At 39.0% G+C, this 14401-nt stretch overlaps 1 protein-coding gene across 1 annotated transcript in view; it reads right to left on the bottom strand.

Moving 5' to 3' along the window:
- The window catches only part of aqp10a (aquaporin 10a), a gene marked incomplete at both ends in the record, with an annotated part of 28425 nt that extends 16340 nt beyond the window's left edge, over nucleotides 1–12085 (bottom strand). The window contains 4 exons of the mRNA XM_080425999.1: nucleotides 5983–6101; nucleotides 6349–6486; nucleotides 7618–7744; nucleotides 11999–12085. Of these exons, the coding sequence (XP_080282125.1) occupies nucleotides 5983–6101; nucleotides 6349–6486; nucleotides 7618–7744; nucleotides 11999–12085 (471 nt within the window). The remainder of the gene's footprint in view (nucleotides 1–5982; nucleotides 6102–6348; nucleotides 6487–7617; nucleotides 7745–11998) is intronic.
- Nucleotides 12086–14401: the final 2316 nt, after the last annotated feature.

Here is a 14401-nt window from a genome sequence, read left to right as displayed (position 1 = left end):
CGTCGGTGGGAGAGGAGATATTGTTTGTTTTGGACAAACAGCAGCGTGGTGCTGATGTTTGTTGTGTGAAGCTTGTCAGAGTGTTTGTGTTGGAGCGTCTCAGTGCGGCTGCAGAGTTCATGTGCAACCTCTTCCAAAGAGAGATAGAGACACTAGAAACTCTGCTGGAGAAACAAAACAAACTGCTGGACATTGATTTTGATATGGACATCGATCTACACACTGCAGGTATGTCTGTTACACACACAACATCAAACTACACACTGCAGGTATGTCTGTTACACACACAACACCAAACTACACACTGCAGGTATGTCTGTGTTACACACACAACATCAAACTACACACTGCAGGTAGGACACAGCGTTTGCATGGTGAGGTGTTGTTAGGTTGTAGATCTGTTTTTTTCAGGATCATTGCTTGTAGATCAATAGACCGGCCAGTAGGCTCCGTTTTGATGGCTGAAATTAGCTCCTCGTCCCACTGCTGTGACACACACACGCACACGCACACACACACACACACACACACACACACACACACACACACACACACACACACACACACACACACACACACACATACACACACACACACACTTAGGGAATCCAATTGATGTAAATGTCTCCACAATGGAGAATCTTAATCCATGTGGTCACATGAAGTCAGAGATCATCACTGGAGCCACACCGTTCCCATGTGAATCCTGAGATCTACATGATTCTCACTGTTATTCTCACTATTATAGCAGCTGTGTTTCCTTTTTTTGCATATCGTTGCTGTCAGGCAGAAACCTTGTATCTCCATATTTTTTGGGCGGTGAAACCGCCCCTATATGTGAGGTTTGGATATTTGCACACCAAATCCTGCGCTGTGATTGGCCACCAGTGTACCCCCCTAACCCTGCACCGTGATTGGCCAATCACAGTCTATTCAGGACTGTGATTGGCTAGGGAAACATGACACATGTGCATAGCCCTATAAATAGGACTATGCACTTAAAAAAAAAACACATTTATGGTTTTTTTTAAGTGAATCACACATTGTGGGTGGAAAGGGTATTACAAAAAACACATTATTCTTTTAAGTGAGCTTCCATCACCGTGATGACCACTGTTAAATAACAACAGTGACATAGTGCTCCAATTCCACATGCTGTGATTGGCTAGTGAGACATATGATGAAATTAATCTAAAACCACTTTGATGTGACACTAGTATATTTAACTTAGATGCTGTCCATTTCGTGAGAACAGTAAAAAAGAACTCAAAGATCACTATGGCTGAAATGAGAAAAGGGAAAACCGATATTGAGAAGAAAATAGAAAGTCTTCCTAGAACTGGCCCTTTCAGATCAAAGGATATATCAGAAAAGGTTAAAGACAGAATTGTGACAAAGCACAGATCTGGCCAAGGTTACAAAAGAATTTCAGCTAAACTTAAGATTTTTAAGAACATTATTTTTTGTACATGATTGGTTGACTCCATTCAGTATTGTGATTAGCTAGCAAGACACCGCCCACTTCACACTGGGTGTGATTTTTTAAGCTGATCACACAAAAGTAGCAAAAATAGCCGATCTACAAGCTTTTGATCTGCTATTTCTGAATTTGAATCCTGAAAAGTTACAGTTTGGACGTAATAGATTTCAACCGCACAGCAACAATATTATTATATGAATATGTATGGTCTCTACTCTCTAGTCCTTATTCATGTCACATCAAAGTCCTTATTATTAAAGTGCGTATTGTATTCCTTCATTCCAGACCAGTGTGTAGAGTCCAGTCTGCAGGTGAAGATCAGTTCTCCAGCCAGGACTGCTTCTATTAAACAGGAACCTGAAGACCACCTTAAACAGGAACCTGAAGACCACCTGGATCTCAGTAAGTTTTAAGCACTCTCTCTTGATTTATTTTATTGGTGAAAGTGGGCCGGTACTGAGGGTGTAAAGACGAACCAATATAAATCGGGTCATCGATTGAAGCATCAACAATGTGACTACATCGATGCATTGACCCCTGCATCTATCTAAACGTACCATGAATAGGACGATGGTTCTGTTGTAAAAAAATGTAATGAATGTTCACTGAAGCTGTTCAGTTAATTCTACTTAAGTATTAAACGGGGACTGCCTCTCATTCAGCTTGTCTCTCCTCTTCTATGAGAGCAAATGTAAACAAACAACTGCCACACTATTTACAGCACAGACCACAGTCAGTGCACCATCAAATAATAAATGCGGATGACTTGATGAAGAGTAATCTTGTTGATACTTTTCCAGCCACAAGTGGTCACTGAGGTACTGCAGTGAAGGTACAAGATTCAAACCTTTTATATAGAGTCTCGTCTTATCTTTTTCCTAGACTTATTGTGTGTACCTGTGTGTAAAGAAGAGGTTTCACCTGAAGAGGAGCGGAACCCCAATCTGGTCCAGGAGGAACCAGAACCTCCACAGATTAAAGAAGAACAGGAGGAGCTACTAGAAAGACCAGAAGAGGCTGGTGGGTCAATGTTGACATTACTAACAGTGAAAAGTGAAGATGATGATGAAAACAGAGAGACCGAGCCTGTAGCCAGCACCTCAACTGAACACATGAATACACAAGCTGATGTAGAGGACTGTGGAACATCACAACCAACTAGTGATGACCAGCTCCTCTCTTCACACTGTTCTGAATCAGACACTGAAGACAGTGATGAGTGGGAGGAGACTAGGGGAGATCAGTCAGCTTTAAACACACTGAAATCACACAAGACACAAAATGTGGGAGAACAGCGCAAGCTGTCCCAGGACCTGAAATCATTGAAACAAACTCACTCCATGACGAGTCTCAAGAAGAAAAGTTTTAGTTGTACAGAATGTGGCAAAATGTTTCCTCGTAAGGGAAATCTGAAGAGACACACAATGATTCACACAGGGGATACGCCATTTGCTTGTACAGTTTGTGGCAAAGGATGTAGTCAAAGTGGTAAGCTAAAAACACACATGAGGACTCATACAGGCGAAAAGCCCTTTGCTTGTACAGTTTGTGGTAAAGGCCATGCTCGCAAGGATGATCTCAAAATACACACGATGACTCATACATGCGAAAAGCCCTATACTTGTTCAGTTTGTGGTAAAGGCTCTGCTCTGAAAAGTGACCTAAAAAAACACATGATGACTCATACAGGTGAAAAGCCCTTTTCTTGTACAGTTTGTGGTAAAGGCTGTGCTCACAAGGGTAATCTAAAAACACACATGATGACTCATACAGGGGAAAGGCCCTTTTCTTGTACAGTATGTGGTAAAAGCTGTGTTAGCGCAAGTCATCTAAAAACACACATGAGGACTCATACAGGTGAAAAGCCCTATACTTGTTCAGTTTGTGGTAAAGGCTTTGCTCAGAAAATAAATCTAAAAAGACACACGAGGACTCATACAGGGGGAATGCCTTTAGTTTAAGACATAATGATCATTCAGTCTAATCCAGGAAGACAATGACAAGGATACTTAAGTAGAGGAATATCATAATCTGACAATATCAACATGATTGAATAAAATAAACATTACGTTTCTTTTGATGTTTTATCTTGTGTATGGATCTTATTTTCTATTCAACATGATGGAATGTCTTCTTATTTAAATGTATTTATCTTCATAGCATTATTCCCTCCAGCTCATTTACTTACTCAGTTACTGGTAGTACAATATGAGCATCACTGTGTCTCTCCACATTTCATTCAAGTGAACAAGTCATTCATTCATATTATGCAGTATATAATGGTGCAGTAAAGTGCTGACAATCTGCTGGGTTTGTGTAGCTGTTCACTGTGTGTTGACATGTGTGTTGTTTAGATACAATTTACAATGTGTTACAATATCATAGTACATAATATGGTAGATGCCAGGGAGACAATGTACATCATCACTTAGTTTGATTACATGTCTATATTCTACAGAGTTTTGTGTCTTTATAGGGGTATTTTTTATAGACTCAGATCCACTTTTATCCCTTGGGAGATTTTTTTTTCTGTTTTGTTTAATAAAGGTTTCACCACTACAGTTCCTCTATGTGGGCTATATCATTCAAATATTCAACTTCTTGTTTATGCCCAGAATGACAAGGACATCCACAAGTTCTGCAGAAATGTGTAGCAATTGTAGAAATAATAGGCATTAAATGCAATGATTTTTGTTTAAAGAAAAAAAACTTGATGCGGTGTGATGCGTTGTAAGCTTGTAGATATTTTCAATGTTCACTATTAAATACGTCTGAGACACCATGTGTATCTTTTGGGTCTCAGCTGAAAATGTTTGCGAACCAATGCCCTATAGTGGTCTGTTCTACCACAGTAGAACACGCCTGTGTTACCGGGTTTGGCCATTTTCTGTGAATATATGAATCTAGGGTCCATGTGGTTAAGTGTTTTTGCTTGAATCATTATGATATTAAAGCACCTGCCCTGAGCCTAAATACATAGCATATATTTTGAACTGTGGCTCCCAGTGGTACATTTTGGCGTAATGAGTCTCTCACTGAACGTGCTCCTTCTGCACATATAGTGCATTTGTAAAAAACTAGACAGTGTGTTGATGTGGGAGTATAAACAGTAACACCTCCCCTTTGTCTTGGAGTGGAGAAACACTTCCTCCCACCTCCTCCCAGCTCTCATCCAGTATAAACAGTAACACCTCCCCTTTGTCTTGGAGTGGACAAACACCTCCTCCCACCTCCTCTCAGCTCTCCTCCAGTTAATCTCTCAAGGAGTATGCCTGGTTAAATATAATGTGTACAATCCAGTCGATTAAATGCCTCCTAAGCGTTGTCAAATGTAATGGCCACATGTAGGAATGACCTCCTGTGGCTCCCAGTGGTATATTTTGGTGTAATGAGTCTCTCACTGAACGTGCTCCTTCTGAGCATATAGTGCATTTGTAACAAACTAGACAGTGTGTTGATGTGGGAGTATAAACAGTAAGTTTTGTCTTGGAGTGGAGAAGCACCTCCTCCCACCTCCTCCCTGCTCTCCTCTAGTTAACTGCAGTCAGGATCCATTTCAAGACACCTTGATGATGTTGATGGGCCATCATCAGAGATATTTAATAGACACAAGTTTCAATGTCTTCATCAACATGCTGACTGTTTGACTTCGCCAAAGAAAGCAAACCTCAAGATGTTCATGGTTAATTTCCAAAGTGATTACATTATTTTTTGCAATATAATGGTCAGTTTAGACTATAGAAATGTCAGTCTACTCTGGTCTGTGAATAAAATAAAGTGATTATCTGTGTTCTTAACATTCTTCAAGATTATTCCCAAATCTAAACACATTTTCAGATAAATAGCTGTAAATAGCTGATCAACAAGCTCACAATGTACCATGTTATTTTCAAATATCCTAAGTATAATAGTTTAAAATAGTCCTGATTTTGATGCTATATTAACCTGCTGATGTAAAAGCTCACAAAGTGTTGAATTGCAATACACAGTGAGCTTGTAGATTGCCTATTCTCTGTGAATGTTTGTCTATTATGACATGCCCAGAATGCTAGGGTTCATGTGGTTAGCACATTTTGCTGGGGTCCCCCTAAAACACCTTAAAGGGATACTTCACTTTCACATAAAATAAACATAAAAAATATATATTAAAAAAAATGAAAGAAGTTATGGCAAAATAAAGGCCCCCTCACACATTAGTAGGACACTCTAATGCGTGAGGGGGCCATGAATTTTCCATTACTTTTTTCATTTATTTTTAATATATTTTTTAAATGTTTCCCCCCGCCGAAAGTGAAGTATCCCTTTAAACTAAAGGATTCCTATTTTGTTTTGTTTTTTAAATTAGAGTGAAAATCTGCATAGAGGGATTTGGAGACTCTAGTACCTCAAAATGTTACTTAAGTACAGTACTTCAGTAAATGTACTTTGTTACTTTACACCACTGTCACATAACTTTTCTTTATCTGAGTACAAACGATTTCAGAAATATTCCTCCGACTGACCTGATCCAGGACACTCGTCCCCAGAGACAGGTACTCAGAGGGATAGGTGGCAAATATGGAGGCCGTCTCATTGGGACCATATGCAGTCAACACTCCTCCACTGAACTCCATGATGGCATCTATAGGGCACACACACACACGTGCACGTGCACACGCACACACACACGTAGGTTGATTAACGGCCCTACTGTGGGGGTCTTCAACATAGGGTCCGGGACCCCCAGGGGGTCCTCAGAGTGACTACAGGCGGGGGGGGGGGGGGGGGGGGGGTAGGATGAGCAGGAGCGGAGTCACAACAGAGCAAAGACAGGGGCATAGGCAGCCAGAACAGGGGCAGATTGCGACACTAACACGATAAGCACTTACCATAGTAGACCAGGTAGACCAGGGCTGAGGCCATGTACGCCCCCAGGATCTGGGCCAGGCTGTAGGGAAGCAGCCGGTTCCACTGGACCTGACCCAGGGAGCAGAAACTCAGTGTGACTGCCGGGTTCAGATGAGCACCTGTGGAACACAAGATAGCAATGCATTTATTTAGTCATTGTGTCAGTTGGAAACCTTTCATGTTTAAAACTGGTGGAAAAAAATAACCCGTTGTTCCATTGGATCCAATCCCTTTCTGTCTTTTAGTCTTAGCTTAATGTTTTGTTTCCTTGCAAAATATTTTGCCTTTTTAACTATTTCTGTCCTAATAAAGTTGTTTATTTTCTTTTGTTTTGTTGTAAAGCGACTTTGGGTACTAAGAAAAGCGCTATATTAATGTGATGTATAATAATAAATAATAATTATTATTATTATTATTATTACATTTATTATTATTATTATTATTATTATTATTATTATTATTGTGGTTATTATTTAGTCATAAGCTGTTGCTAAAGGAGCACTATGTAACTTTCCTCTTCTACCCCGACATTTTTTTTCATTGAGCTAATAGAGCCGGCCTGCTTGCTCGGGGGAATTGAATCTTAAATCTTGAATTCAATCTTGACCATCAGGTCAAAACATGTGTCAGATCCTGTGTCTATTGGTGAGACATGTTATATTGTATTAACATATACTCTACCATACAGATTGGACAACATAACATTTTATTCATTAAAAAAAGTGACATAGCTTTAATACTTTTCATTCATTCAGAATAAAATAAGGATAAATGATAAAACCCCCACACACACTTCACCACTTTCAAGCTGGTGTCCCTACGTTGTGCATGTGATAAAATTTAAACAAATCTTTTGCAAATTTCTTAACTTTTCAAAAGCTTTCAAAAGTTGCCGATCTAGTCTATTACACCAGTGGTTCTCAAAGTGGGTCCAGGTACCCCTGCAGGGGCCCTTGGGTGAGTTCCAGCGTGTCCCCAACAAAATTTGTTAACACAGCGTCACAATAATTTTAGCCATATTTTATACTTTGGCTATTAAAAAATATCAGATGTGCAAAAATATATATATATATATTATTTAACACAAATATTCTCTTCTGGAGGCCCCTGGCACAAAATATTTTCAGATAGGGGCCAAATATCAATCTGGGGGCCCTTTACATGAAAACAGTTTGAGAACCACTGTATTACACTATAGTGTGGTACGTTTTGCAATCCAATGAAATAACAGGCGATGTAAAGTTTGTTACCAGAGATGCCTTTGGTGAGGTACATGGCTGCCATGACGCCCACAGAGAAAGCCATGTTGGTGGACAGGAACTGTCCTTTAGTCTCCCTGCTGGTCTTCACCTGCGCTGCAGCCGCACAGCCAAACAACTGCACACAGCAACATATATACAGTGGTGGAAAAAGTACTCGAATGTCTTTACTTAAAGGGATATTTCACTTTCAAAAAAACTTTGGGTCATTTTATCGTCTACTCAGGTTTTGTGAGCCCCCCAGACCGTTTTTAAGTTGCTTGATTCAGTATTTAGATATTTGATATTCATTTTTATCAGACACGCCCCCTTCCTATACAAACCCATTATAACTTCAAACTCCATTTTTAACATGTTAGATTTATCGAAAACACCCGTCCTTGGTTCTGGTGACTCACCCTGCCCTCCTAATACGCGAGGGGGCCGTGTTTTTTGTATTACTTTTTTTATTTTATTTTATTTACATTTTTTATTGTATTTAATATTTTTCATTTGAAGTTATAATGGGTTTGTATAGGAAGGGGGCGTGTCTGATTAAATAAATATTAAATATCTAAATACTGAATCAAGCAACTTAAAAACGGTCTGGGGGGCTCTCAAAAGCCTGTGTGGACGATAAAATGTCCCAAAGTTTTTTTGAAAGTGAAATATCCCTTTAAGTAAAAGTATCAATACTGCAATGTAGAAATACTCTGTTACAAGTAATTGTAACAGAGTCGCATTGCGACGCATTGCGACGGATTGTGAGCTGTAGATTGGCTATTTTCAAATGGCCGAAATGTATATAGGGCTGAAGTGGTTAATGTATGTTTTGTAATAATAATCAAAATCTACAAAGTAACTAGTAACTCAAATTTTCAAATAATTGTAGTGGAGTAAAAGTACAATATTTGCCTCTGAGATGTAGTGGAGTTGAAGTAAAAGTACAACAAATTGGAAATACTCCAGTAAAGTAAAAATGCCTCAACATTGTACTTAAGTATAGTACTTGAGTAAATGTACTTAGTTACTTTTCACCACTGAACATATACAAGTTGCACTAAACATATATATTTTTTACTGAATAAAACATTATCTTAACCACTTGATCTCCATGGCATCACTATATTCTGGGGGTTGAACATTCGCTGAAGATAGCAGATCTACAAGCTCACAACGCATCGCAACGCAACATTGCTTCATTGATCGACTATTTTCAGCAAAGAGATTTAGTGTAGAGGGAAAAAGAGCAGTTGTAAATCGGGGCAATTTTTTTTACAAAGAATAGAGGGTTTAAAGGTAGTGTATGTGATATTCCTTTGTTAAAATAAGTGTTAAAAAACGTTATATTTTGTAATCATTGCTAGAGTGTTTGTTCAGTAACAGTATTCTCTTTTTATTCAAGATGTGGAGAGGCAGGAAGACCCCAGTTACTGAACAAACACTGTATAGCAATGATTACTATCAGAATATCAGGGACTGTCGGGTCTCTTCTCTACATGTAAAGTGTCTTGAGACTTGTTGTGATTTGACACTTTAATAAAATTTAATTGAATTGAATTGAATAGAATAGTGCTTTAACCCATTAAGACCTGAAGAAGCATCTGTGTCATTTTTTTATTTGAGCTTTAAAAAAAAGCATTATTTTACACTTTGGCTATTAAAAAATAGCAGATCTACAAGCTCATACTTGTAGATCTGCTATTTTTTAGAAATCGTAAATGTTTTTAATATATATTTTTTTCAAGCGAACATTTGTTACTCAAGTGTTTGCTTCTGGGGGGTCCCTGGAACAACATATTTTGAGATGGGGGTCCTTGGCCAAAAACATATACATTTTGGGGTCCTTGACATGAAAAAGTTTGAGAGCCACTGACATAGTAACATAAGTTTTTTTCAAAAAACTATTTTTAGAAGACTAAAAACAGACATTTTGTAGAATCGACCTCAGGTCTTAATGGGTTCACATTTTTGACAAAAAACATCACTTAGGCCTACCCTACCTTTAAGTGGTTAACCATTGTGTTTAGTAGAGTATGACTGTTAATACAATATAACTAACACAATCTCTCATGTAGACTCCATCACACCATCGTGTGCCGCTTGCCAAAAAAAACTTAACGCCGTCCTACAGAGTTTAAAGGGATAGTTCACCCCCCCCAATTTTTTTTTCCTATTGATTGGTCACCCCATGGAGACTTGAATTCATCGATATTATTTTTTTTGTTTTTGTCGCATTCATAGGCCAATAATTTGATGGGCAGCGGACCGGTAGGCAGCGGTTCCGGTAGCAGACAATGAAGGAGACTCGTTGTGGGTCATCAAATTATTGGCTTAGTGAACTTGGTGAACTATCCCTTTTAATTATGCTTGATTGAGAGAGAGGTACAGAGAAAATAAAAGGAGACTCAAGAGAGAAGGAAAGAAAGAAAGAAAGAAAGAAAGAAAGAAAGAAAGAAAGAAAGAGGGGAGAGAAGAGGGAGAGAGAGACAGACAGACATGCAGACAGACAGACAGACCATCAGGCTCCAGATACTTGACAGGGGTCTTCAACAGGGGGTACGGGACCCCTAGGGGGTCCTCAGAGTTACAAAGGGGGTCCGCCAAATCGTTCTGTGATAGGATCTTTTTTTTTACATTAACCAACTAACTTGATCCCTATAGCATCCCTATTCTGAAGAGAACAGTATCCAAAAGTAAAATCTCTCTCTAGATCAGCTATTTTCAGGTTTAGGTGTAGAGGGAATAAAGAGCGGACCAAGTACAATTTTTTTAGGTTTTAAGTGGTTAAACTGTCTGAAAATACACATTAACATGAATCCAACTCAACGCTACACATTGATAGTGCTGTCAAACAACAAGTCTATGAATCTATCTATGAAATCTCTGAAAAGGTTTATAATCTGCGACACAATGTTATACAATATGTAGTGGGGGTCCTTGCTTCATCTCTCTCAGCTAGAGGGAGATTGATTTAAATTGTATGTTGTGTTATTGAGGCAATGTTTAAGGCGTTATTCCCAATAAACTGTTTAAACATTACGAAAGGGATAGTTCATCCCCGAACTGACTTTTTTTCTATCGATAGTCACCCCATGGAGACTTGAATTCAAGCGGTGATTGATATTTTGGGGTTTTTGTCACATTCCTAAGCCAATAATTTGATGGGTGAACTATCCCTTTAATGGATTCATTATGGATAACTGATCAATAACTGCTACAGAATGAACACAGGATATTGCGCGCGCGCGCGCACACACACACACACACACACACACACACACACACACACACACACACACACACACACACACACACACACACACACACACACACACACACACACACACACACACACACACACACACTTCCTATTAAGTCATAAACATGTTATCAGCTCACCAATGGAGCATTTGCAGTCATCAAAATGTCATTAATTCCACACCCTCATGAGACTTTGTAATGAAAGTCCCCTCGCCTTATCTAAATAACCCCATAGACGTGTTGTGAGCTTGTAGATCTGCTAATTTCACTACATTTGAAATTGTGTAATTGTGTGTGAAAATTCATATAAAGTATATTTCCCTTCCTAGAAATGTAGTGCAGTTGAAAGTGTTTGTCTTTGAAATGGAGTGGAATAAAAGTCACAATTATACAAAAATACAAATACTCCAGTAATGTACAGATACTCAAAACATACTTAAAGGTAGGGTAAGTGATAGTTTTTTTTGTTATAGCTCTATATTCTGAGTAATCATTGCTATAGAGGGTTTGTTCGGTAACATGAGTCTCCCTGTCTTCTACAGGTCTTAATTAAACAGAGAATGAATTGCCAGGCTTATCCAATCAGGAGAGAGAACATACACACAATACAGATTAAACAAGTGAAAATGGAAGTGATGACACGAAGAAATGAGCTGACAAAATTGTAACTGGAACACTATAAAATATAAGCTGATAAATGGGGTACTCTCTCCTGATTGGCCAGAATTTGTCAACACACCTGAAAATGTATTTTCTGTTTATTAACCCATTAAGACCGGGAACACATCTGTGTCATTTTAGATTGCTTTGGCTATTCAAAAATAGCAGATCTACAAGCTCATAGCGCGGCACCGAGTGCCGCACTATGAGCTTGTAGATCTGCTATCTTTTTTTAAATCGTGAACATTTTTGCAAATCTTTGAATTGTTAAAATGATATATTATTTTTATTATAATTATATATGAGTTTTCTGAAAAACTTATGTTCGAAATGATGCTTTCCCGTTTTCTTTTTTTTTTGGGGGGGGGGGTTTATTAACCGGTTAACCCAATAATATCACTTACCCTACCTTTAAGTACAGTACTCAAGTAAAAGCACTTTGCTACTGTCCACCAACTGGTCCACTTACCAGCAACACGAAGGTCCCCAGGAATTCAGCCATGCACTCTCGGAGCAGGGGGCTCCGGACCCTCACTTTGTGTCTGATGATCATCATGTCCTGGAGAGAAATACAGCTGATTCCATTCACAAGCAGCTAAACAGCAGTAACTCACCAGCTCTGGCCTCCTTAAAAAAAAAAACTTTTAAAGGAAATGGGATCTTACACCTTCCCACGGATTTTGAGGGACGAAATATTGTCCCTTCAGAATGTCATTATTTAAAAAAAAGTTCTGTCTGTCTGTCCGTCCCAGGCAAGTGCTGTGTTTGTGTCCTTTGTGTCCAAAGTTGCTCTCTAACGATGGTCAATGTGTGAACCTGTCCAGAGATGTACGACATTTTATCATCATGATCATCATGGCTCTATCTACACATCAATCCGGACTTTGACCCTCATAAAGGCAGAGGTGTTCACATGAGACCAGCGGATGTGAGGGCAGTTGTTCGAGTGTGTGTGTGTGTGTGTGTGGGGGGACGACGACGACGACAACGACATATAAATTGATATACTGTATACACAACCAAGCAGGTTAACATGACTTTAATTGCTTCCTAAATCAGCAGTAAGGAAGGAAGTAATACAATTCCATAACCACTATAAACTTGATATCCCTATCTTGGCCATGGCATTATAGGTAAATCTTTTAAAAAGTGTCAAAGTGTCAAATACATTTTCATAATTGTCTGCCATATGACACCACTGTATCGCCAAGTCAGGCTTAGGAAGACAGTAAGATTGACTTTATTTTACCTGTGGAAATTATTGCCCTATGTGGACTTCCATAGAACCTGACAATGTGTTGATACTCTTTTGCGCCTTAATTCTAACCTCATGTAGGCTACATACCTGCTGCTAATGTGGGCCGCCACCTTGCACCTTACGTCCAGTGGTGCAAAAAAGTACTCAGATGTTTTACTTAAGTAAAAGTAGCAATACCACAGTGGAGAAATGCTCTGTTACAGGTAAAAGGCCTGTGTTCAAAATGTTACTTGAGTAAAAGTACAAAACTAAAAGTACAAATTCTTCTGAAAACAGCCGATCTACAAGCTCATAACGCGTCGCGATGTGACGCGTTGTGAGCTTGTAGATCTGCTATTTTCAAACATTCATGAAATAGGGCTGAAGTGGTTAATGTGTGTTTCATAATATAATAATTTATATCTGCAGATAACTAGTAACTAAAGTTATCAAATAATTGTTGTGGAGAAAAAGTAAAACATTTGCCTCTGAGATGTAGGCCTAGTGGAGTAGAAGTAAAAGTATAAACAATCGGAAATACTCCAGTAAAGTACAGTACTTGAGTAAATGTACTTAGTTACTTTACACCACTACTTATGTCTAACCTCACGTACTGTACCTGCTGGTGTATGCTACGTGTATCATTTATGTAGATGTCCGTAGACCCCCCCCCCCCCCTCTTCTTTTGTTTTCTTCTTTCAACAACAACAAATGACGTAAGGTTGTGTTCCACTGTGGTCAAACAGAGTCAGGGTGCAGATATCGTGCATGTTGGCTCACTGGACAGACTCTGGGTCTCAAATTGGGGTCCAGGGACCCTCATGGTTCCTTGAGGGGGTTCCAAATGGCCCCTTACGGGGGTGTAACTCTGAGAGTGTACAAATGGAACCAAATGGATCCTTACGAGTCCATTTGGTTCCATTTGTACACTCTCAAGAGTTATGGTCCTTGAAATTAAAAAAAAGTTTGAGAACCACAGTGCTAGACTAAATGGAAAAGAGCCTTCATTAGTATCATTGGTAACACCTGTGCATTTCTTTCCAATATGGCTGCTGTGCATAGCTTATTTATCGGTAATCAGATATCGGCAGAAATTTCTATATTCTTACCGTTCACTCCCTATCCTTTTTTCAAATTAGCCATGCCCGAAGGCAGACAACATGAATGTGAATGTTTGTACATGTGACTCAAGCCTTTTATTAGCCTTTTATGTACCACTTAATGAACTCTGCACTGTTGATGAATGATGCAACCAAACAGCCACCTGATTTCACCCCATCAGCCTGAAGAACTACTACAGTATGCATCCACTGGTGGACAAAGTAAATACTCAAGTAGTCAAAGGGATACATTACAAAGTGCATTATCTTTTTATATCAATGCATTTGCTTTGTTGAAATTTAGAACATTTCGCCCCAAAATGTGGAAAAGACATGTTCTGAAATACTGAAACTAGCAGATCTACAAGCTCACACCACGTTGCGGTGCAACACGTTGTGAGCTTGTAGACCTGCCATTTTCACGAAATTTGAAATGGGGCTCAAGTGGTTAATTCATAATGTACTTTTGTGACTTTGGGTTCCAAAATGTCCTTCCTAGAATATGTAGCCAAGTGAAAGTCATAGTACGTGCTTG

This window comes from Gymnoscopelus braueri (assembly GCF_963280865.1).
Source record: "Gymnoscopelus braueri genome assembly, chromosome: 4".
In the NCBI taxonomy this organism is placed as follows: domain Eukaryota; kingdom Metazoa; phylum Chordata; class Actinopteri; order Myctophiformes; family Myctophidae; genus Gymnoscopelus; species Gymnoscopelus braueri.
The sequence above is the reverse complement of the archived record's forward strand: the minus strand, read 5'-3'. Positions and strand labels throughout refer to the sequence as shown.